This window comes from Narcine bancroftii, chromosome 1, assembly GCF_036971445.1.
Source record: "Narcine bancroftii isolate sNarBan1 chromosome 1, sNarBan1.hap1, whole genome shotgun sequence".
NCBI lineage: Eukaryota > Metazoa > Chordata > Chondrichthyes > Torpediniformes > Narcinidae > Narcine > Narcine bancroftii.
In genome coordinates this window covers 363,626,519-363,653,139 of record NC_091469.1, presented here as the reverse complement: position 1 = coordinate 363,653,139, position 26,621 = coordinate 363,626,519, and the positions used below count along the sequence as shown (strand labels likewise).

The window sequence follows — 26,621 nt, the reverse complement described above, 5'->3', positions numbered from 1 at the left end:
GCTTCAGAATAAATGAGCATTGCTCTTTCAAATGGCAGGAATTCCCAAAGTCAAGCACAAGCTTTGCCTGAAGCTAAGTGCTCCTATAGGGTTCTATGAACAATTCTTTCACCTTGATGAACTTCAGAGGCTTCTTTTCTTTTTATGCAGGGCATATAGTAAAGGACTGTGTAAATCAAATTAAGGTAATTTTGCCTGTGCAATTGTGTGAAGCAGGTGACAGTAAATAGGCAATCTATTTTATATCTCCCCTGATTTTTATTTCCACTGAAATATGCTATGAAAATCAACCATCATCAAATTTCATTGAATTGCTAAAGCTCTCTTCAGGGAGAGTTGGATCACATCAAAACCAGATGCACGTTTTGTTTTATCTTAAAGCTAGAGTTTAGAGCAGTAGTTTACAAACTGCTGCCTCAATTCACATTCCACTTTAAGCAATCCCTATGCCATAAATGTTCTGTGATTAGTAAGGGATTGCTTAATTGGTATGTGAGTGGGAAGTGAAGGTTGAAAATCACTGCCCTAGATCTAATTGTTACTGAAATATTTTGCTTGAGAAAAATTGTCATTGGCCCTTTTCCTTAGGAGTTATGAAACCATGCTTGTAATGAGTCAGTTTGGTATGATTGAAAGAGTGGTTTTCAAACCTTTTTCTTCCAATTGCTTAAAGTGGAATGTGAGGTTTTTTGGGGGGTGGGGCAGTTTAAAAACCCACTGGTTTAAAGTCTAGGAGAAGTAATTGGAAAACTGCAACTGAAAAGTTAAATCAGAAAAAATATATAATTTATCATACTTTAAAATGTCAGCATACATTGCATTGGTTTTCCTTTGTATGAAACTTGCTTCAGTGGTGGTATCAGTCATTGTGAGTACAAGAACATAAACCTCAGCACTAGTAGGCCAGCCATCTCCCTGAATGGCTACAATATTCAATAATCTTGACCTCAACAGAACATGGTGAGAGGATTCCCCCCCCCCCCCACAAATTTGATCATTCTTTTTCTTCCACTGATATTGCACAAAACCCTTTGATTTTATCCCTTTCTGTCAATGTTCATTCTGAACATGTTCAATGATTCTACTTCCACTGTTCAAGAAGGCAGAAATTTTCAGTTTCATGAGATTCTGAGAGAAGAAATTCCTCCTCATATCCAGCTTAAATAAATAATATATTCTGAATCTACAACCTTAGTCCTATGATCCTGTTGGGAAAACATTCTCAGTACCCACCTTGTAAGTCCACCCTTGTAATTAAGTTGCAGCAAGTTATGTTCTTCTACATTGCAATGAGTATAGGACTATAAAACATAGGAGTGGAATTAGGCCATTTGGCCCATCAAATCTGCCCCCATTTCATCATTCTCCTGCCTTCTCCGTGTAACCATTGATTCCCTTCTTGATCAAGAATGTATCTACAACCATCTGTGACAATAAAGTCTGCAAATTCAGCACCTTTTGGGAAAATAAATTCCACCTTATCTCTGTTCTACAAGGAAGTTTTTTTATATTCTGAGGCTGTGTTCTCTGGTCCCAGCCTCCCCCAACACAAGAAATATTCTCTCCACATCCACTTTATTCAGGTCTTTAAGTTTCAGTGAGGGTCCCCTCATTCTTCTAAACTCCAGTGAGTACAATCCCAGAGCTTTCAAATGCTCCTAATGTGAAAACTCACTAAAGGGATCATTCTTTAAACCTCCTCTGGACCCTCTCCAATGCCAACATATCCTTCCTTAGATATGGAGCCCAAAACTGCTCACAATATTCCATGAGAGTTCTGAATGATACCTTATAAAACTTCAACATTACGTCCATGCTTTTATATTCTCACCCTCTTGGAATGAATGCTAGCACTCTATTTGCCTTCCTTACCACTGCCTCCACATACAAGTCGACCTTTCGGGAGGCATGCACGAGAACTCCTAAGTCCATCTGCGCCTCTGACTTCTGACCTCAGAGTCCATTAAGAAAATAGTCTATGCCTTTATTCCTTCCACCAAAGTACACGATCATACACTTCTCTACACTGTACTCCATCTGTCATTTCCTTGCCCAATTTCCTAACCTGTCTGAGTCCTTCTGCAGATTAAGTACTTCATTAAAACTCTCTGCCCCTCTTCCAATCTTTGTATCATCTGCTAATGTGGCCACAAAGGTATCTAATCTATCATCCAAATCATTAACACATAACAAGAAAAGATAAGGCCCTGTGAAACATCACTGGTCACCAGCAACCAATCAGAAAAGGCCTTTTTAACCACATCACTGCCTCCTGCCAGTCAGCCATTCTTCTATCCATGCTAGTATATTTTCTGCAATACATGGAATGGGCTTTCATCTTGTTCAGCAGCCTCATGTGTGGCACATGAATCAAAATCCTTTTGAAAATCCAGGGAACCAAAACTCTTACTTATCTGTCCTTTCTGGTTTTTCCTCAAATAATTCTAACAAATTTATTGAGCAAGATTTCTCCCTCGAGAACCATGCTAACTTTAACATCTTTTACCATGTGCCTCCAAATGCACTGAAACTTCATCCTGAATAATAGGTTCAAACATCTTACCTATCACCAAAGTCAGGCTAACCGGTCTATAATTTCCTATCTTTTGCCTCATTCCTTTTGGAAAAAAGTGGAGTGACATTTCCAATTTTCCAATCCTCTGGAGCCATTCCAGAATCTAGTGATTCCCGAAAGATCACTACCAATGCCTCCACAATTTCTTTAGCTTCCTCTTTCAAAACTCTAGAGTGTAGTAAATCTGCTCCAGATGATTTATCCACCCTCAGACCCTTCTACTTACCCAACACCTTTACCAACTACACAGCAGGGAACTATTTTTGAATGACGAGGTGCTGATCTTCAGGCTTTTGTACCTATTACTTGAAGGTAGTAATGAGAAGAGGTTGTGAACAAGGACATAGGGCTTCTTTATGATGTTGGCTGCCGCCTTCTGTCAGCACCTTATACAGATATCTTCAGTGATGAGTGGTCAGAGCTTGTGATCTACTTGGCTCGGTTTGCTATTTTCTGCAACCTTCTGCATTTCTGGACACTGAAATTACTAACCTAGGCTGTGATGCAGCTAGTTCATGTATTTTCCATGCTACACCTGTCGAGTTTTGATATAGAGCAGTGTTTTTTTCTTTCCATTCACATACCACCTGAAGTAATCCCTATGCCATAGGTGCTCTGTGATTGGTAAGGGATTGCTTCAGGTGGTATGTGGGTGGAAATAAAAAGTTTGAAAACTAGTTTTAATTGTACTTAATTGACTTGTTATGTCCACCCTTTCATAACTCGAAAGGAAACGGGTTAATGACAATTTTTATCAAGCAAAATATTTCAGTAACAAATGGGTCTAGAGCAATGGATCTCAACTTTTTTTCCCCACTCACATACCATCTTAAGTCATCCTTTACCAATCACAGAGCACCTATGGTATAGGGATTACTTAAGGTGGTATATGAGTGGAAAGAAAATTTTTGAAAACCACTGAAGTATTCAACGACTTGCTAATTCTCTATAACAAAGTAGAGGAGTCGGGCCCAAAGAGGTGGTGCCTGTGTTCAACAGCAGCCACGAGGGGCTGCAGACTCCAGGGGAGGAGTGGACTGGGGCAGGTCAACAATAATGGGGAGAACATTCCACTTTTTGAAGAAGAAGCAGAGGAGATGACCACAGTGGAGGACCAGTGAGGGGCTTTACGGCTGAAAGAGACACACCGGCTGTGGGCTATTGGTGATGTGAATGAGGAACCCACACAGACTGTGAGCTACTGATGGATTGAGGTCAAAGGACTCGTACCAGGCTGTGGGTTGCTGGAGTCTGTCTCATGAGAACCAAAAATAGGAACCAGTATTCGAGAGTGCTGAGGGCAAGAAGGACTCCAGAAGAAGGCTTGTGATGTGGATCTGGGCTTAGATTACTGATGGTTTGAACTAGGCTGGAATCTTATGTGGCTACAGGAGCTCCATGAGTATAGGAATTAAATCTACAGTAGACTCCTGTGTGCTTCTCTTTCTCTGACTATAGGGGACATTGAACAACTGTCTTATGGCAGACAAAAGGAAATCCATGTAATATTACATTTCTATTTTATTACATCATAACAATATGATTGGAACTGGACAAGTTGCTGGAGAACTTAAAGCTGTGGTCTTTAGACATGTATATCCCAAGAATCTTTCTAATTTCTCTGTTTTTCATTTTAAAATTTCCCATTCCATTCCCTCTCATGGACCAACAAATACTTCGGCGACTCTCTTTAACCAGAAAACTTTTCTGTTTTGTTTTCCTTTTTTCCCCTATTATTTTCTCATTTACTCTCACAGTCTTTCTTTTCCCTTTCTGTATTTTTAAAAATCTTTCCTGCCTTCTTAAAATACCCTGCTCCTCTGCCCTAACACTGATTTTTTACAACATCATGTGCCTTTTTTTTTCCCAATCTGATACCAACCTCAGTTCCTTTAATTGGCCACAGATGGTTTGTCTCTTGTGGAGTTTAACTCTTCACCAGAGGAGGAAGATGTTCTGATTTTGGGAGAGGCTCCAATTACCGACAAGGTACACTTCATGCTTAAGTAAAGCTCCTCATGCCCCACATTTGTATCTAACCCAGTGATCTGAATTAAATATCTTTGATTTTTTTTTTCTCAAGCAAATATCATAGCTGTACTTTGGAAATGGTCTGCAGGAATCTGTAAAATCGGGGATTTTTGAAAGGGATTTCGACCGCCCCGGACTAATTTAGAAAGTTCAGCACACTTAATTGTGCATCAAAATCATTCTATGCCATGAAAGTAGAAGTAAAGGACTGAATCTAATGTTGACAAATATAACTGAGTTTGTCAAGCTTATAATTAGTAGTGAACTAAAGGGAAACCATTGGATGCAGTATATTTAGATTTTCAGGGCAGCATGATGAACATATTGGTTACTGCCCCAGCAACTCTGGTTCGAATCCAGCACTTCCTGTAAGGAATTTGTATGTTCTCTTTGTATATACACGGATTTCTTCTGTTTTGCCAGGGCTAACCTTGGCCATGTTCAGCAGGCAAATTCCTCAGATGAACTATTGGTAATTTAGATCCTATCATTGAAATTCATGTGGATTGCCACAACAGATTTCAACAAATAAGGCAGGTAATTATGGATTTGTGCTGGATTCTGGATGACCCTTGTTACCTTGTATTGGTTTATTTTATTGTTTGGTTCATTGTTTTGATTTGAAGTTATCTTTCAATTGACAATCAATCCCATATTTTAAACATGTCATGCCAACTATATTAGTTGATCCCATGTAATAGTCAACCCCCTTTTTTTTTGGTCCAAAAATTGTGTATTTTCCACATGACCCATGTAAAAGTAACCCCTCTATTTATTGGTCCCTACCACCTACCCATCTGAGCTCCTGACGCCTCAAACACCTGCCCATCCGAGCTCCCAATGCTCCGAATATGAACTCTCGCCTCGGACGCCTGCCCATCTTAGCTCCCAATGTCCCAGTTGCCTGACCATTAGTGTTCATGGCACCCTGACTACAGATCCTCAACCCAGCTTCCCACCCATGGGAGATCCCATTATTCTGAATGCGGATCCACATCCTGGCCACCCACCCACAGGTGCTCCCTACCCCCACTCCCCCGACCGTGGAACTTCGCCCTGGCTGCTCGCCCACTAGAGCTCCCAATACCCAGGCCACAGACTCTCTCCTAGGACCTAGAAATCCAATCTCCCCAAGGACATTGCAACCAGCACCAACTATCTGAGCACCCAAGACCTTGAACAATGCAGGTTTCTACCGCAGTCTAAAATATGATGCATGTAAAAGTCAACCCACCCCCTCCTCAAATTTGACACCCCCCAAAAATGGTCAAATAAACTCAACTATTATATGAATATATACAGTATTTTTCTTGCCTGAATTTTAATATTTCTTTGATTTTCCCCTGAGCCTCAACCATTGTAAAAGTTGATGAAATGTGCTCTGAGGTCAAATGAGAGTGCATATATGTACATAACCGAATCTCTTCTTTGGCTTGGTTTCGCGGACGAAGATTTATGGAGGGGGTAAATGTCCACGTCAGCTGCAGGCTCGTTTGTGGCTGACAAGTCCAATGCAGGACAGGCAGACACAGTTGCAGGGGAAAATTTATTGGTTGGGGTTGGGTGTTGGGTTTTTCCTCCTTTGTCTTTTGTCAGTGAGGTGGGCTCTGCGGTCTTCTTCAAAGGAGGTTGCTGCCCGCCGAACTGTGAGGCGCCAAGATGCACGGTTTTAGGTGATATCAGCCCACTGGCGGTGGTCAATGTGGCAGGCACCAAGAGATTTCTTTAGGCAGTCCTTGTACCTCTTCTTTGGTGCACCTCTGACACGGTGGCCAGTGGAGAGCTCGCCATAGAACACGATCTTGGGAGGGCGATGGTCCTCCATTCTGGAGACGTGACCTACCCAGCGCAGTTGGCCTGTTCGGCTCCGAATCATGGGTCCTCTACCGGCATCACCTACGGCTCCTAGAATGCTTCCACTTGCGTTGTCTCCGCTCCATCCTCAACATTCATTGGAGCGACTTCATCCCTAACATCGAAGTACTCGAGATGGCAGAGGCCGACGTAACTGAATAAAGCAAAGGAAACAGAAAAGGGGTGAGGCATAGTTTCAATGAAAATCAATAAACTGCAGATACTGAAAATCTGAAATCACAAACAGAAGGATAATGGGAGCAGTTGTAAGTCACGTTGAATCTATGGAAAGAAAGTTGAAGACCCTTTATCAGTCAAGATATCAATAAAAGAGAAAAACTTTAGTGTGGGTCTGCAGTAAAATCTAAATTAGATCACAGCCGAGATCTTGGACCATTTTACAGAATAAGATCATTGACAATGGAAGGTTGTAGAGCTGATTTTTGAGAAATGCACAGGAATCGAGAATTGAAACTATGGGAGAGGATAGATTGGACTTGTTTATTCCTTTCAAAGGAAACATCTGATGAAGATATGCTTGCTGCTAAAAAAAAATTGCTGTATTCTTCTGGCAGACTGCCTCAGCAGCAATTCCATGACATTCAAAGAGTTGCTTGCGGTCATGAAAGATAAATTATTTGTTGATGTTGTCTGCTTGCAGTAGAAACAAACAACTGGGGTCATAGGTGGATATGGGTTAGAGGGCAGAAAAGAAAAAAAAGCTGAGATGATAGGGAGAGAGTGCAGTTCTCTGAATGGAGAGGGATGGGGAGCTGGATGAACAGAAGCAGAGGGATATGGAGAGTAAGGGAGAAGGCGAAGAGCCTATGGGATAGGGGAGATGTTGATACCGACTGGTTGGAGTGCCCAGATTGAATGATGATTATGTCCTCCCACAAAAATGCTTTCAGAAACAGGACATTTGGTTGCAGCAAATGATATTTCGCAGGCTTGCCATGCCCAAACCATGCACATTATCAATGTTCTTCCAGAAGTATCCTGCCTTCCATTAACTTCCTATTTTTTTAAAATGCTTTTCTGTTCAATTCATTGTGGTGTCTGTGAGTTCTTGAGATTGGCTGTTTGCTTGAAAAAAAAATTAGAAAAAGCTATAGACAACACTTTCCAGGTTCTAGTGTTTCCAAATTTAAAAATGTGTCATCTTCAAGGAAACGTGGGGACGATACTCCGAATTATTATCTTAGTAATCCAATTAACTAAACTGTAGATATAGGTTAAATACATTGATAAAATTGTTAAACATTTTGCATAACTTTGCATTAAGGTTTTCATAATGATAAATAAACAAAGCATTCGACGATATTCAACTTTATATGAAACGAGATGAGAATGAATAATCTCCAATTCAGCATTCGCCAACTCATCAGCTGTTAGGTAACGAATCTTTTGAATATTCAGTTTCTCTTTCTTGATATGATTTAAAAGCATAGTTTTTAACCTAAGAATCGATGCTGCAGCCTTTTTCAAATAAAACCATTACGAGTGATAGCAAATTAATTGAATGATATTTGAATAGTATTCACATTAGTGTTATGGATTTTAACTCTTCTCAATTTTGAGGCCAAACTTTTTATTTTTGAATATGTTATTAAACATTTTTAAAAACCATAATAACATCAATTATAATAAATTCATATACAGAAAATAGCTAAGTAAAATCCCTCCAATCTCCCTCTCCCTCCGCACTAATACCCACTCTTCTCCCCCTAAATCTACCCACTAAAAGGAAAGGAGACCATCTTATACAAATGTTCAACTCTTCAGATGTGAAAATCAAGATGCCACAAGTGGAACGGATTGAGAGATCAAATCTTCAAACCAAGAATTTTTATATATTGGCTCCATACTTTACCAAAAAAATGATATTTATCCCTCAAATTATACATTATCTTTTCAAGGGGAATGCAAGATTTCATTTCAGTATACCATCTTTGCATTCCTAAAACTAAGTCAGATTTCCAAGTAATTGCCAAACATTTCTTAGATACAGCCAAAGCTAAATGTAAAAATGCAGTTCAATACATAATCAATCTTAATCTTAAAACAATTGTCTTAATGTCTCCTAATAAAAACAACAGTGGATCAAACAGAAGTTCAACTTTTAATACTTTTTCCAAAAATAATTTAACTTGTATCCTAAAAGTCTTAACTTTAGAACAAATCCAAGTCAAATGAAAAAAAGTAATCTCTTCACCACATCTAAAACACAAATCTGAAGAAATTAAGTTAAATCCATTTAACTTTTGAGGGGTTAAATATGATTGATGTAAAAAAAAATGTATTGTATTAATCTATATCTGGGTGGGTCACGTCTCCAGAATGGAGGACCATTGCCTTCCCAAGATCGTGTTATATGGCGAGCTCTCCACTGGCCACCGTGACAGAGGTGCACCAAAGAAAAGGTACAAGGACTGCCTAAAGAAATCTCTTGGTGCCTGCCACATTGACCACTGCCAGTTGGCTGATATCACCTCAAACCGTGCATCTTGGCGCCTCACAGTTCGGCGGGCAGCAATCTCCTTTGAAGAAGACCGCAGAGCCCACCTCACTGACAAAAGGCAAAGGAGGAAAAACCCAACACCCAACCCCAACCAACCAATTTTCCGCTGCAACCGTGTCTGCCTGTCCCGCATCGGACTTGTCAGCCACAAACGAGCATGCAGCTGACGTGGACATTTACCCCCTCCATAAATCTTCGTCCGCGAAGCCAAGCCAAAGAAATGTATTACTTTAGTCATATTATCACAACATAAATTTCTCCACTTTCATTTATATTCAGTTTCCCATTTTAATCTTGATTTATGAACATTTGGTTTAGACATTTTATTTTGTATTAACTAGTACTTTTCGGAAATAAATTTATTTGTTTCTACTTTAGTAAGTAATAACTCCAAAGTAGATTGTCCAGATTATTTTAAACTATGGCCACTATTGCTAGGAACCTCAAATTTTTCCCTAATTTAATTAAAATAAATAAATTTCCCTGCTTCAAAACAATTTTCAACTTTTAAAATCCCCAGTTGATTCCATATCTTCAAAAACTGATTATTGGCAGTAAAGGGAAAAAGCTTATTTTGATATAAAAGCATTTTTGATTAAATCTTACCTTTTCCATTGATCTCATAATCAATTTTATTCCATATTTCAATTAAATGATTCAATGTTGGTAGATCTCTGCCAATTAACAATTAGAAGTTCCATTTATAAATAAATTCTTGCATGCACTTCTCATCAATTTTAGCTAACTCTATATTTGATATTACGAGCCCAGAGGACCCCAAAACCCAGCAGCAATAGACAAGACAAGACAAATGGTTTCTTAAACAAAAGTTGCTTTTAATTATCTTTAAACATGAAACAGAATCACACTTTAACTTATCACTATTGACTTACTTCACCTCCTTCTAATTCAAAGTGCCCATCTATGTAATGTGTGTGTGTAAGTTTAGAAAAGTTCTTTGATTCACAGTCCAATCTCACTTCTCACTCCTCCAAATTCACTGGTTGCAGGCAATTCTTATACTGTGCACAGAATTTAACACTTATGAATTTCACCAGGCTTTGGTGCTTGAAAGGTAAATGTTTACCACTCAGGAAGGTTCTTGTTGGTTTTCAGAGACATTTATTGCTTGATGGACATAAACTGATTTCTTCTAATCAGCCACTTCAGTGTCTTGCCGAAGAAACCTGCCCTATCAGGGTTTTCCAGATGATAAACTCTTCCTTCGCTGTCACCACAGAGTTCCATTTTGTTTCTCTTATTTCAAGTGAAACATAAGTAGCCAGTCCTCTCCTCTTGTATTGACCACAAGGGCTTTGACCTGGCTGAACTAAGAAATCACAACCCATCTTCAAAATGGGGTTTTCCAAAACCATGCCAGCTTGTCATGTTCCAGCTGCTGAACTGTAGAACTGAATTCTTCCCCATCCCCCTTCCCCTCTCCTTCTTCTCCCCTTTCCACCCCCTTCCCCTCTTCTTCTCCCCTCTTCTGCAATTATTTTATTATCTTGCATACAAATTTCCCTTTTCTTCAAAGGAAATGCTCTACAGTAATGACCATCAACATGTTTTGCAGAATTTGAAACTAACTCCAGAAACTGTTTGTCCTCCTTCAAAGGTCCTTTAATATTGTAAGACATTCAGGGAAATCAATTTTAAACTGTTGTTCCCACAGATCATTAAGTTTGACAACTGAAATTCTGTTGACATTTACATTCGACAACTCCTGAACATTGTTTATTTTTCCTCCTAATGGTCTATTAATTGTCCATCCAAGCAACATTCTCACAGCATAAGGTCCGTCATTTTGACTCCTTATTACTTTAGAGGTTCGAGAGCTTTTGGTAATCCAATTCAATCCACATCCCAATCTTAGCATCTGTCTTGGGTAAACAAATACCTTTTAGATGATCCCACTGTCTGACATCATCCTGATATGGAATATTCTCCTTATTCATAGGCATAGTCTTCTTAGTACATACACTTGGAAGATCGCAAAATTCATTGCCAATGTGTTTTCCACTCCTAGCTATTTCTAGCTCGATGATTACTTTCTCCCTCCACCATGCTTTCTGTTAACTCCTCCCTTGATCCATCCCCTGTGAATTTCCTTAACTCCCAACTTTATGTACGACTTCTTTTGGAGACACAAAAAACTGCAGTTCCTGAAATCTGGAGCAAAAATTAAACTGTTTACCTCGTATGTTCTTTGACCCATTGAGTTCTTCCTGCTAGTAATTTTTTTTCCCCAACTTCTTTTATGACCATGTATGGAATGCACCCTCACCCAAGTACAAAACTTGTAGAGAAAAGTTTTTAAACAATATTTAAAGATATTAGACATCTTCCATTCCATCACCCAGTTCCCTTTACATTGGTGGCAATAGCTCTTGCCTGTCATACTGCTACTTTCTCCATGCTTTGCTGGCTTTCTTCTCTCTCGTTCTGTTTGCCTTTCCCTACTTTTCTCTCTCGAGATAGTGTCAGCTATTACTTCAATGTGATAAGTGGGGATGACTGTCAATAAAATACAAGGAATGAGTTTGATGATCAGTAAAAGTAATTGGAAGATCTGAAATCTATTTTAAATGGATCTATGCCTAGCTTTCAAAGTAATAAAGATTGCATTTGTAAAACTAATTACTAATAACAGTGGCAATGGTGAGATGTTTCAGGCATCTGGTTATATTGGTCACAGTTGAAACATTAGATTGACATTTGTATGAGCACACACAGTAATTAAAGTGTAAATCTTGCACAACTCTCGAGCAGCTGCATATATACTGTGGAATATAGGAATAATCTCACTGGAAAACTCATCTTCAAGAATCCAAAACTGGTTGCAGAAAGCCAAGCTGCTGGATGAACTCGGTGAGTTGGGTCACTTCTGTGGAGGCAGATAGGTTCCATGTTTTGGGTCAAGACCCCACATCATTCTTTATGTGTTGGATATTCCTATTCAGTATGCAAATTCTGCATCGAGTTCTTTTAACTTCGTCTGGTTCTCATTCTTTCAAACTTTCATTCTTGTTGGGGAATAAAAAATAAATATTTTTGAATCTATCATTTATCATATTCTCCATACCCTCCTTCACCCTCTCCTGACTGCTTTCCATGGATGATCAGATACTGACTTTCATATTGCACTTTTAACTTTCGATACACCCTTGAGACCTCATCAAAGGTTGTTAAGTCCAATAGGTGAAAGGTAGTACCACTACCCAGCTGTTCCCAGAAATCTCATTCTCTCTATGAAGAATGTGACACTGTTTGGATTGTTAAATCCTCTTAATTTCCCATGCAGATACCTAAACAAAATCCAATGACATGTACAAGTCTCATGCATTTGTTTATTGTTGATTGCAAAAGCGAAATAATTATAAAACACTACTGCGTATAAAACTTGAGATATTTTGTGAAATTGCTTTATTTATAAGGAATTGATTGAGATAAGAATGAGATCATAAAACTGTACAATCCTAATATTGTGTAGGGCAGTAATTTTTAAATTGGTTTTGATTGTGAGAGAGTTGTGCCCTCATCTATTCTTACGATACCTTTCACAATATATGCTCAGATACTCATTTGGCTATTAAATTATCTGTAACTACATTTTTTCTATAAGCTGTTTAAAATATTTGCATACTAAATAAATTTCCCTTTTTGTGTTTCAGGGGCAGATGTTATCAACTTTGATGGCTACAGTCTATTGTCGTATAGGTTTAAAAATAAGAAAATGAAAACCTTGAAAGATATCATTTCCCTGAAGTTTAAGACATCTGAGAATGAAGGTATTATATTTCATGGAGAAGGACAACAAGGAGATTATATTACACTTGAAATAAAGAAAGCCAAGCTGATTCTTCGTGTGAACCTAGGTAATCTACATTTTATCTGAATTATCGGACAAAAGTTGACAATACTTAAGAAGTAATTGGTTTCTGTTCCTGGTAGAAAATAACATATATAAAATCTTGAGACATTAGTTCAAAATGATCAGTTATGCTGGTGAAAATGTTAGTGCATGGTATCATTAGATGATACAATTAGCAACATCTTGTCATCCTCAAATGCTCAGTCAAATGCAAAAATTAGGAATGTGTTATGAATAACGGTGGGCTCCATCACAGGGTGTACTGTTGCCAGCAATACAAAATTTATGCTTTTTATCTGTTCCTCTCATTGTAAAACTATTGAAAATATCAAATTATACGTACCACTGAACACCAGAGACACTTAATGGGAAATTTAAGGATGGGCCTTGATAATATGATAATCACATCTCATTTATGAGTATAATAAAATTCCTAAATACAGTGGATCCTTGAAGTTGAATGATCTCTAATTTTACATGGAGATTGAAGTCTTGCTTTAGTGATCTAGAGGTTTTTAGTTGTCACAAGCTTTTATGTGTTTCCATTAGCAGGTTAAATAATCAAATGCATATTGTTTTTTAATTAGTCATTTAGACAAGAAGTGTACTTGTAAATGCCATTGAGTCAGTTTTTCCACAAAGTCATAGTTATTGTATTCCTTATTAAAGTGACGAATTCAGTGTTCTGTAACAGTCCTAAATTTAAGGACAGATATAAAACCCCAGAACAATAGTGAACCATAATTCAATGCATCACCTAAGCTCATCCAATGTTACAGGTACACAATCCTTTATCCAGAACCCTTGAGGGACAGTGTGTTCCGAATTTAGGATCTTTCCAGATTTCGGAAAGCCAGATTTAAGCCCACCCAAATTGTGCTGCCGCATCCACCCCACCCCCACCCGCCCGACTCGCGCTGCCGGTCTCCCCCTCTCGCCCGCCCGACTCGCGCTGCCGCCTCTCTCCCCACTTGCCGGATTTTAGAGCTTTCCAGATTTTAGATGTCCGGATCAACGATGGTGTACCTGTATTGTAAACATTTCACAGTTTAGTTGCAAAGATTTTTGATCAGCAGCCATTCTGGAATGTTGAATTATAGCTTTAAAGGCTGCCTCCCCTGCCCACTCCCTCCATTATTTTTTTTTCTATTCTGCAGTCAATATTAAATATGGACTATCTTTATGAAGCATGCAATAAATACACAAGATTTTTTGTTGCACTGAATGTCATATAAGCTGCAATTAACTTAAATCCCAAGGTAAACTTATGCAGTTGATGATTTGTCAGACCACTTATAAGCTTTGTGGTACTATATAACTTCAGATATGAATCTCTGACAGTATCTCAGTTGTGAGGGGAAAATATTAATAAAAGTAAACATCCAAACACTCGTATTTTTCAACATAAACTTCAGCTGAAGTATGCAACATTTTGACATGGTATGTTGCCATCTTTTAAAGAGTAGAGGAGGATAGGGAAAGCATTGAAGCAAACAGAAGAAATTCTTCAGAAGTCAAAACATTACAAGTGGAACTTGAAAATGCAATCCTTGACCACGTGCAAGATTCACATTTCGGAACAATGTTGTTTTGGGTGTTCCTCAGAAGTGTAAACTATTGAGAAAGGGGAAAATAGCTCATAAATTCTAATAATGCTCATGAATAGAGTTTAATCTAAAAACTTAAATAGAAGGAGAATTCCTTTCTTGAAATTGTTTTGATTATTAACATATCCATATAACCATATACGGAGCGGAAACAGGCCATGTTGGCCTTTCGAGTCCGCACCGGTCAACTGATTTTGTGCGCCCTCTTCAGGCATTGGTCCCGGTCGATCTTCATTCAGTAACGATGGGCGAATTCAATGCAGGTGGAATCTTATTGAAATTGAAAGCAAGTTTGTTGTCCTGGCACCATACAACCAGATTCTTGATCTCCATCCTGCTTTCTGACTCATGGTCATCACAGCTCAGTGGAGGAAGCCAATGGAATATTGTAATTTACAGTCAGAAAATTATTTAAATATTGATGGCTAGCAAACATGAGTGAGTTCTGAGAAAGGAGTAAATCAGAGCTGATATTGCATATAGTGGTAGGAAGAGATCTAACAGCTTTTGGATAGGCAGGAACTGATTAGTTAGTCAGCATGGTTTTTTGTGTGGCAGATTATATCATGCATCTGAGAGTTTTTTGATGAAGTGACCAAGAGAATTGATGATGTCAGTATGGTACATGTTGTATGTGTGAATTTTAGGATATGAGGTCTCACATGGCAAGTTAGTCTGGAAGGTTAGATCATATGGGATGCAAGGGGAGCTGGCAAATTGGATTCCAAATTGGCTTCATGGAAAGAGTTGGAGGATGTTAGCACAGTACGTGGAAGTGCTGGAAAAAAAAAATTGGTAGGTTATGCAGCACCCATACAAAGGAAAATGGAGTCAACATTTTGGATGTGACCACTTTTTCAGGAGTTCTGACAATTAGATAGAAGCTTGAATAAAAATATCATGGGGGGGGGGATGGGTGGGGAGAAACAAAGACAAAAGGGTATTGTCACATTTGTGGTCCGAAATGTGAAGTTAAGGAAACATTAAACACAAGTTTTATCAGGTAAACTTCTTAGTGTCTTTATTCTCCGGTTTCCTTTGTTCTCCTGCTTGTGTTCTTATCTCTCTCTCATACCACGTGACTTCCGGTACATCTCATACATATTCATTATCATGACAGGTATTAGATGAAAAGTGGGAGGGGAAGAGAAAGAAATGGCAGGGATAGAACAGTGGGTTGAAGAATAGCTCTGGTAGGAGAAAGAAGGGAAGGGGGAGGACAGCTGGAAGAAGAGAAGCCGAAGGATGAGGGAAAGGGAGAAATCCAGGAAGGGGGAGGCTGGTGAAGGAAATTAGAGAAGCTAAAAGTGGAGGTTTGCTTTTCTGATTGGAAACTTGACACCAGTAGGTTGCTTCAGGGATCAATGTTGTTTGTTATCAATATCAATGAATTGGGTGGCAAAATATTTAACATGATTAGTAAATTTGCAGATGCTAAAATTGGTGGTGTATTGGAGAGTGAGGATGAATATCTGAGTTAAGACAGGATGCATATCAGTTGGGAAAGTGGACCAAGGAGTGGCAAGTGAAATTTAACTCAAACAAATGTGAAGTGTTGTACAACATGCTGGAGGAACTCGACATCAGTGGGAGAAAAAGAATAGTCAATGTTTTGGGCCAAAATCTTTCATGCAGAATCATTTATACACACCCACACATATACAGACATATATGACCAATTATGCCAGGAAATTATATTTTGTCAAAAGAAAGGATAATTTTCAGGTTTATGACATTCTGATAAAAAATCAAGTGACCTGAATATTTCCAGCATTTTTTTTTCTGATTTCTGATTGCCAGCAAATGTAGAATTTATCTTTAGTTTTCAGTGGAGATAGTCTAATAACAATTGATCTATTCCACTCACAAATTTCCTCCGTTATGTCTATCTGAAGTTTCTGATGTAAAATTCATGGTTTATTGTCCTCTGAAATATGCCTTTGAGATCTGATCAAATTGTTTAATTAAACATACTAAATGTTTCGGTTTGGGGAAGTTGAAGTGGTATAGTTGTTTGGGGATTCAGGGAAAGTGTCAGGCCGCACCAGTTTAGCCACTGTGGAAGAGGGTATGGAAGTAGCTGAATGATGTATAGCAACTGAAAGAACTCCTGGCCTACATGACTTCTACTCAGCCCCAGGGGGAAATCACCTTCAGAATCAATTAAGTAAATGCAAATGTCAAGCATGAAGTTCATTGTTGGAATTCCTCTGTCCTGATTAGTCATTATGTTGACTTATGAAGTGTTAATTATATTTGTGATAAAATATGATAGTGTTGGAGATGGTGAACATCACTGAGCATGTCTTTTTTAGGAAAGAAATATAGATTATATATAGATTATAATATAAAATGTGTGTGTGTATTTATGTCTGTATATGTGTGGGTGTGTATAAATGATTCATTTCTACATTGTTCCTTCCAAAGATTTTGGAGAATTTCATCTTTTCCCAGTGCCATTCATCATTCCATTATAATGAGTGTATGCACACAAATCAATGACTTTCTGAGTTAAACTGTTTAACTGTGTAGCACACAATGACATTGACAAATCATCTTTTGTTTCTCTCTAGTCCTTTTAGTGGCTATTTAATAATGCTAAAATCTGCTAATACTTGTTATGTTGAAGATCAAAAGCAAGTATATTTGTTACTCATCAAAGGCCTGTTCCATTAATTTAAAAGAGCTGTCAAGGTCTACTTTTCTAGCAATATCATTAAAAAAAAATCAATAAAACTATAACCTACCCTGCTCCTATATTAAATTTTGTCTTTCTGTTTGACTTCTTGGTTTGGAAATTAAAAGGCAAGAAATATTTTTTTTAAAACAATAAAATTGATTCAACTGAAGCCATGCAAATAAATATTTAGGCTTCATCTTGCAAAACTTTTAATGGCTTTGGTACCTGAGTGTATTGTGCAATAACTTGTATTTAGTCAATCAGTATAATTTCTACTTTAAAAATGCTTTTTTTAAATTAAGTCTTGAACATGGTGGATGAAGAATTAAATTGGTATCACATTTTGGTGGTAACCAGCCATTAACTACTGAATTTCTTATGTACAATGGGAGATAGAGTTTCTCTCCATTGATTGGAAGCAAATATTAATCCATTCTTTCTTCATTAGGAATGCATGCCGTTTACTTAATTCTCGAGGTTTAAATTATTTTTGACGTGTCCTTTCATTTTAAATGATGTAGTACTATACAATCAACCTTAACAGGCATAATGGAATTTTACACTTTGTTGTAATTATATGAAAACATAATAAAAATTATATGAAGACATAATAAAAATGTTCGAGGCAAGGATGAGAAGCACAGTAATGAGATGAGAACTTACATTTTCAGATGCCTTGCACTTCTCAGTTCTTCACACCTTCAATTTTTTTTCCTTGTATCCCTTTTTCTTTCGATATTTCCTCACCTACCCTCCCCAAATTCACTTTGTGTATCTAAAATGACTTTTCACCTTGTTTATCACCCTTTATTTACTAAGTCAATAGGTTTTGTATGTAGACTATAGTTCCGTTCATTCACCAAGGTCCCAGAACTCTGCTGATCTCACCATTAACTCTCTCGACACTATGGGCAAGCTTGTCTCACCCAGCTAGTCATTGTACCAACAGAGTCCATCAGGATTCTCTTTAAAAATTAATAACAATAACTCAAACCCAACAGAGTATTTCAGTGATAAGAACTAGAAAATAATTCATGAAATAAACAATGTTTATCATAATGCCAACTCATCCTAATATTCAATGTATAATTTATTTGTGTGTCAGATGTCCATGTGAACTCAGCATGGTAACAAAAAAATCAATCGTTCAGCTGCCTGTAGCCCATACTGAGTTCTCTGGATGAGGATAGACCACAATCACACCCTGAAATGTGTTCCTATCTCATGTTCAATTTACCTGAAGTATCAGTTCCAGTCCTTAGACTTCACAGTTAATCTGAAAAGATGTGTGATGGGAAAATGGGAAGAGGAGTGGGGGAATTACTAGTCCCTGTAGCTAAGCAAATACATGTGTTTGCTGCTATTGGTACCCTCCTCCAAGCATCAAGAATGATTTTGTGTGATGGATGTGTGTGATTATAGAAGTTGATACCTAATTAAGTGTTTGGCGCTGGTGCCCATACACACATTTGTCCTTTTTTTCAAATGTGCATGTGTGAGGTGGATAGCTGTGGAGAAAATGAAATTATTACATTAGACCAAGGGTCATACTGATGTCATTACTAGTCTTACAAGTTCCTGTGTGGTAAAATGGGATTATCACTGTAAGGAAAGTATAGACAGGAGGGACTGAATGGTCACAGTTAACATTTAACACAAGCACAAGTCACAGCCCAGCGACAATCCAATACATTGGAAGAAATGAGGGAAGGCTTGTTACAGTCTGTTCCAGAATTCAATACATTTGTAAAGACATTGTGCTTTATAGCAAGGGAGAACCATTCTAACTGCTAAAGAAGCAGCTCTTGTGGCCAGCCATTATGTGGATTTCAGAGAAAAGCCTGCTCTGTGATTGACTGGGCCTTCTTGGTGGATTGGTCTGTGCCAGGAGCATCTATTTTTGGGAAGCAAAATGCTTTATTATATTTGTGACTAACAGTTGAGTTCTCTTGGAGAGATTGCTTTATTTTAAGTGTGATGTGTTACAAGCTCAGAGGTCCCTGAACTCGGTAGCAACAGAAATGCACCAAGACAAATGGTTATTTGAACAAAAGTTGTTTTTAATTATCTTTAAACATGAAAACAAGATAACACTTTAACTTGTTACTATCAACTTAATCAACCTAACAACCCACTTCTAACTCTAAGCATACACGCATGTAATGCGTGTGTCAGTTCAGAAAGGTTATTTGATTCACAGTCCAATCTCACTTCTCCACTCCTCCAAGTTCACTGGTTTCAGGCAATTCTTATACTGTGCACAGAATTTAACATTTATGAATTTCACCAAACTCTGGTGCTTGAAAGGTAAATGATTACCACTCAGGAAGGATCATGTCAGTTTTGTTGGTCGCTGGACACCCACAAAACTGACTCCTTTTAATCAGCCACGTCAGTGTCTTGCTGAAGAAACTTGCCCCACCAGGGTTTTCTTTCAGGTCACCACAGAGTTCTTCTTTGTTTCCCTTATTTCAAGAGAAACATTATGCAGTCAGTCCTCTCCTCGTATATAGACTACAAGGGCTTTGACCAGGCTGAAGTAAGAACTCACAACCCATCTTCAAAATGGGTTTTTTTCCACAAGCTTTCCAGCTTGTCCTGTTCCAGTCCCAACTGCTGCTGCTGAACTGTAAAATGGGAGAACTGAAATCTCTCTCTCTCACTCAGAGAAAAGCCTATTTCACTTCCTCCCTCCTTGCAAAAATCACATGATCCTCTTGGAACAGCAAACTGCACTCAGACAGACTGCAACTCTGATTAATTCTTTCATCTGTTGCTTTTCAAAACAGTAATCCATTAGTGAAGTCCTTATAGGCACTCTCCAAAGCTTTTGCAAAGGCTCTCAGTGCTGGCCTCTCTGACTTGAGCAGAGCTCCAGTATTTTAAATGAGATCTGTTTTGAAGTGTTTGTGCGTGACCTACATTAAAAAAAACCTGCCGGACTTTATCTCCCAAAATCATATCTATATACAATATAAAACACAACATATTCTGTCACAGTGTCTAGCAGTAAAGTTACTTGGAGAGACCAGGGCTAGGGTCTTGGAAGCTTCGTGGAGGCCACTCAGTTTTAGTCTTGTCTGCAAAATGACCAGGAGTGTTGTGACCACAGCTCGTATGAATGGATATTTCCTCAAAGGCAATGCAAGAAAGGTTTGTGAATCTGCAGCAGGCCACAACTCCAGTCCTCCCATCAGTTGAACATTAATTCTTGGCATCAAATTTCAAAGACCTACACTTCAACAATGAATTTAAAAGACTGAACTTTGAAGTAACTTTCTGGATTTTGGCCTCAAATGTAATGGTTTGGGTATAACACGCACACACACACACGACACCTGTGCGTAACTGGGGCTAGATTTAGTGTTAAAGATAGTTTAAGAGTTAAGACCATAACTTAAGAGTTAGATACAAAATTAGTGTTTTAAATTTAAACACTGTCTGGTTCTTGCCTATTGCTGCTTGTTACACTCAGTTCGTATCATTACAGAAATAACCTTTTGAAAATTAAGGATCTAATTTGAAGAAATTTGAATAATAAAAAAAAATTAATTTTATCAGGATTGAAGGAATCATGTCAGGAAAATGAGTACAAATTACCTGTGGTGCATCTCTTCTGGATGAGCTTGATGTCTTCAATCTCAGTTAGAGAGGGGAAAACAATGATTCTCCCTTGTGAGTCCCCATAGCCCCCAGTGACTGTGCACCCAATTCCTGACACTGACATGAAAAGAGCCTTCTGGAGGGTGAATCCTCAAGAAGTGTCCAGCCCAGCTGGTATACCTGGCCATGTCCTTAAAACCTTTGTGAACCAGTCTTTGCAGACATTTTCAACCCCTTACTGCTATGGTCTGCTTCAAAAGGACATCCATTATACTGGAGCCCAAGAGAGCAAGGTGATCTGCCTCAAAAGCTAAAAGTCCGGTGGCACTGACAGCCACTGTGATGAAGTGCATTTGGACATTGGTTATGGAGGAAGGACCTGAACCAACTTCAATTCACCCATCGTGTCAACAGTGGATGTTGTCTCGCTGTTCCTTCCACTCTGTGTTAGATCACCTGAACTGCAAGAACATCCATGACAGGCTGTTATTCATAGACATGGCATTTAACCCCATCATACTTAGGGAGCTGGGACTTTTTTTTGTCCCTTTGCAACTGAATCCTCGATTTCCTCATTTGCAGACCCCAATCAGTGCCCATTGGTAACATCATCTCTTCCTTGCTGATATTAACACAAGAGCACCTGGAGGCTGTATGGTGGGTCCCCTGCTTTATTTCCTCTATGTTCACAATTATGTAGCCAATTTCAGCTCCAATGCAATCAATAAACTTGTTGATGGCACCATCTGTGTTCGTTGAATATCTAGAAATGATGAGTCAGAATATGGGACGGAGATTGTTATTCTGGCACTGACCAACTAGATTTTCAATCTTGTTCTTAAACTCACCAGGACTAAGGAGGTCATTGTAGATTTTAGGAAGAGGAGTCCAAGGTATCACACACCTGTCTTCATTAACAGGATAATGGTGAAGAGGGTTCGTTCCTTAAAGTTTTTGAGAATCTGTGTATCAGAGGATGATGCCTCAAGCCAACACATTAAAGCAACTGAGAAGAAGGTACACCAACTTCTACTTTATAAGAATTCTGACAAGTCATTGAATCCTCTATCAAACTTCTGTAGGTTTACTGAGGAAAGTACACTGACTAATTGCATTACAGGCTGTTTTGCTCATTTTAGTGGGCATGAATGCAGAAGGGTGCAGAAAGTGACAAACCTGGCCAAGGCCACCACAGGCTCTGATCTTGCAGCCATTGAAGATGTGCTTTAGACTGTTCAAGAAAGCAGCCAATATCATAAAGTGTCCCCATTACATTGGTCACAACTTATTCTCACTGCGACCTGACAGAAGGTACAGAAGCCTGAACTCCAGCACCTCTTGGTCCGAGAACAGTTTCTTTCCACGGCTATCAAGCTCTTGAAGCTTCCCAGCCACCGAAACATTTGTTTGCACTTCTAAACCACTACTTTTATTTCTTGCACTAACTACAACTGTGAAAACTACAACTGTGAATATTTATCTATCCTTTTATGTTTGTTAACTCTTTTTCTGTCTCGGGATATTGTGGTATTTAATATCTACTATTGTTGCTGTATCTTACATAGAGGTTGGCTGAAGTAGAAAAAGAATTGTTATTAATCTTCATTTTACTTATGTATATGACAATAAACTCATAACTTGTGAATTGTTTTATGACTGTCATTAAATTTGTAATTTTATATAACTCTTAGCTGAATTTATATGTGCTGCATATATGACTTCAAAGGATAATAAATTCAGTGATTAAATTATGATGAACTGATATTCTCGTCAAATTTTTGATTACATCCTTGACCATGCTTCATTATCGTCTAAATGAAATAAATAAATCCTTTTCCATATCAATTACAAATATTTGTTTGAAACAATAAAAATGGACGAAATAATAATAAACTACATATTGATGGTGGAAATCATTCAAAGAGGTGTTATAAAAGGATGTCAACACACAAACCATGAAACTAGTGCATGGTTAAATCTTCAGTAGAAGATGAATTCTTGACAGGAGGAATCAGAAACTAGGTTTGCTTGGAATGCATGAATACCCAAGTAAGCTGCAGCAACATCATTTTAATCAATATTTCACCTCGGCTTTGGTTCCATATTGTTATCCCAATACTGTATGTAGAAGCCAAAGATCAAGTGAATGACGAAAGTTAAAATGGTGACAACCTACACTGGAAAACTGAAATAGATAAAATATTGTGTAAAAGAGTTGTTTAACAGATAGGAGAACGTGCTAATATAGCTGGTCTAATTATGACGTCATGGAAATTCATGCCATTATTCTAAAATTAAATTTAGAAAAATATAACACGTTAGTACCTTCCTGAATGTTCTAGCTGGAGGCTTTGAATAATTGCAACATGTAAATCTTCAAAATAGAAGAATTTCCCTTGACCTATTTGGCTTAATGAACAAAATCTGAAGAATTTTGTGAGAATGAAACAAATTAATGTGACACTGTTAAGATTTTATACCCTTTCTCTGGTAATCATTTGAACTATTTCTTCACTGATGATCATGTAATCGAAACAAATTACAGCATAACCTCAGATTAAAGGACAACTGATATTTTGTTTAATCTCAATGGAAACTGCATTACAAATTGTGTATTTACTGAATTTGACACCGTTGAATGGATTTTTCCTTCAACTTCCTACTTTAGATAAAATATTATTTATTTAAGTTTTTATTAATTCTATTTTCATTCCTATCATGAGCAAGTAGTCTGGATTTTGAAGTTATTTTTGAGCTACTTTTATCTATTTTACTTGAGAACTATCTGTTGTACCAGTTTGAGCTTTTTGCATCAAGTGTGCAAACCGATCGTGGATAGCATGTCACATTTTCCTGTGTTTGCTTGATCAAAGACTATTCAATCTTCCTTTCAACAACATTGGAGTACATAACACAATTTGGATTCATAAAATTCCCACCTCCCTCTTTGATTTTCACCCTGATTTATGATGAGGGAAGGAAATAATGTTAGTATTTAAAATATTAAAACAAAAACACATTTAAAATTGTTTTTGATTTCCGGCTAACATTTGTGGGCGATTAGCAGGATAACGAGCAGGGCACAGCAGTTAGCGCAGCACTATTATTAAATCAATTACTTGGGTTCGAAATTGGCATTATCTGTAAGGAATTTGTTCTTTCTCCCTGTGACCGTATGGGTGCTTTGGTTCGTAGGGCAATTGGCCACCTGTAATCAAGTAAATTATTCCATAATATTTAAATATATTTATTTTACATTATATCTTCATTCTATCTATCTATCTATCTATCTATCTATAGATAGATAGAATGAAGATATAAGCTATTTTTTGTATATATATATATATGTGCGAGTTTGTAAGTGTGTGTGGGGGCGCGAGGGCGCGCGGGTGTTGGTGGGTGTGTGTGTGTAAGCGCGCGTGGGGGTGTCGGGGTGGGGGTGGGTGGGTGTCGGTGAGTGTGGGTGAGTGTGTGTGGGTGGGTGTTCACGTGTGTGCGTGGGTGTAAGTGTGTGGGTGAGTGGGTGAGTGTGGGTGGTTGGGTGTGTGTGGGTGTCAGTGTGGGTGGGTGTAAGCATGTGTGTGTGGGTGTAAGCACGTGTGTAAGCTCGCGTGTGGATGTCGGTGTGTGTGTGTGAGTGTGGGTTTGTGGAGAAATGATGTTTTGTCTGGTTATATCTGTAATCAGTTGATGACATACCTGAACTTGTTCATAATTGGGCAGTGTGGGCTTGTGTGCCAGAAAGGCCTGTCATCATGCAGTATCTCTGAATTTATAAAAATGTATATACATACCTTATAAACAAAAAGGTAATTGGGGAGAGAATAAGTGCACTCGAAGCCAAATGAGCTAAAGTTATGCCTAGAGACAGGGAAAGAGGGCAAGATACAAAACAAGTACTTCACATTGGTATTCATCAAGGAGAAAGTACATGGAACACAACAGAGAGGTCCTTCCGCGGACCTTCACCACCTAAAATGACAGAATGAGAAGACAGAATGAGAAGACGAAGTGTGTAAAAGTAGATGACACAATTTTCTTGTTTGTTTTCATTGTGTGATGACATTGTTTAATGGGTTTAATGTATTGTATATGTTGAACGTTTAGTGGGTGGGGAGGGGGTGGGGGGGAAGGGGAGAAAATGACACTGTGTATATTCAAGAGAGAAATGTTTGTGTATTTTGGTCAATATGGTTCATAGTGTGAAAAATTTTAAAAAAAATTAAAAAAAGGAGAAAGACATGGGAGGGTAACAAAACCAGAGAGAGATATGCTAATCTTCTTGTGTAAGCTGACATCAAAAAGAATGAGATTTTCACTGTTTTGAAGAGTATTAGAGTGATTAAGTCCCCAGGGCTTTCTGGAGTTGATGGACCTTTGACTGTGATCTTTGGATTCTAGTTACAGCTGAGCAGACCAGAGAATAAGCAATGTTATTCCTCTGTTTAAGAAAGGTGATAGAGACAAACCAGGACATTAGAAGCTGATGAACATTACATTATTAGAGATTGTATCTTTCTCATCTTGAAAAGCAGAGACTTATTCGGGATGGTCATTATTTGTCCAGGGGAAAAAAAAGTCACGTGACAATAACTGTAAGTAATAGAAGCCAATTGTACTGGGGTCAACAACTGATGGCATGAAACAACTGTTAATGTCAGATTTCCATCCACCTGCTGATGACTAAATGGCTCCTGGAATCACAGGAAGCTGCTGTGAATGAATTTGATTTGTCTGTGTTATATAAAAATGCTGGAAAATCACATTTAGTCTTGTTACTTTGTTATTACCATGCAATTTGCTGAGAGATTTTTAAGTTGCAAAGTGGAATACGAAATTGCTCAGCCACCGATGACGGGCTAGTGGTGGAAGAGCGATACTCTGACTGGAAGTCTTTTACCAATGGTGTTCCACAGGGATCACTGCGGGGCCCCTCTGTCATTTGTAAATATGTATTTTGTGAATCGTGTACTTTAATTAATCTTATGTGGCGGTGCACAGCCTAATAGCGAACTGGCCCCGCTCGGCGGGGCAGCCATTAGGATATGGCGTCATCAGGGGTATCTTCTTCCCTTCCAGCGCGTGCCCTGGGCAGCGATTATGACATCACCAGGTGACTGAGCTCATGCTGCCCTTAAAGGGGCACGCAGAATTTGAATAAAAACAGTCATGAACGCCCCTCGGTGTGGTGGCAGTGGTTTACTTCAGAACGCCACACTTAACTCTTATTCTTCCAAATCAAACATATTAATGCATCCCTTTCCATCTGTCGCTTCTTGCTCCCTTTGACAGTCTGAGAAGGTCTTTTACTCACTTTGACTCGATTCAACACACATGTAGATTTAGAAAATGTGCCCAGTATGCCAAAATACAAATCACTAAATAGCCAGTAAAACTTAGATAATGCAGGTTTGGTATCTGGCTGACAAAGTAATGTTTTGTCTGTTCATTTTCAACACATTGGGCTAGAGTTCCCATGCTCTCTTTGAAGTCACTAGAACCCCATTTCCCATAATTTCTTTAAACTCACCAGGACTCCATTTCTTGCATACTCTTTATAGTCACCAGGACCCTGTTTCCTTCACCCTTCAAATTGAATTATTTTATTGGAAATATTATATTGATACTGTCAACCATCTGGAAATAAACAAAGCAAAAGTGTGCTGGTGTGGCGGCTCACTCTCTCATGATGAACTGGTCCCGTGTGTAACACCACGTGGCGGGGCAGCCATGGGAAGATGGCGCTGTCAGGGTTTTCTCCTTGCCTCAAGTCTCCTGTCCAGCACGCACCTGGAGCAGCGATTATGATGTCACAATGCACGAGGTGACTGAGCTCATGCCGCCTTTAAACGGGCGCGCGCTGAATTTGAATATAA

The 26,621-nt window shown here is 38.5% G+C and overlaps 1 protein-coding gene across 4 annotated transcripts in view; it reads left to right on the top strand.

Annotated features, from left to right (window-relative positions):
* The window catches only part of LOC138750405 (contactin-associated protein-like 2), a 2,015,431-nt gene that overhangs the window by 865,230 nt on the left and 1,123,580 nt on the right, over positions 1–26,621 (top strand). For all 4 annotated transcript variants that reach the window (XR_011349326.1, XM_069912458.1, XM_069912468.1 and 1 more), the window contains exon 5: positions 12,656–12,859. Coding sequence is in view for 3 of the 4 variants with exons in the window: in XM_069912458.1 (XP_069768559.1) it covers positions 12,656–12,859 (204 nt within the window). In the remaining variant the exon portion in view is untranslated. The remainder of the gene's footprint in view (positions 1–12,655; positions 12,860–26,621) is intronic.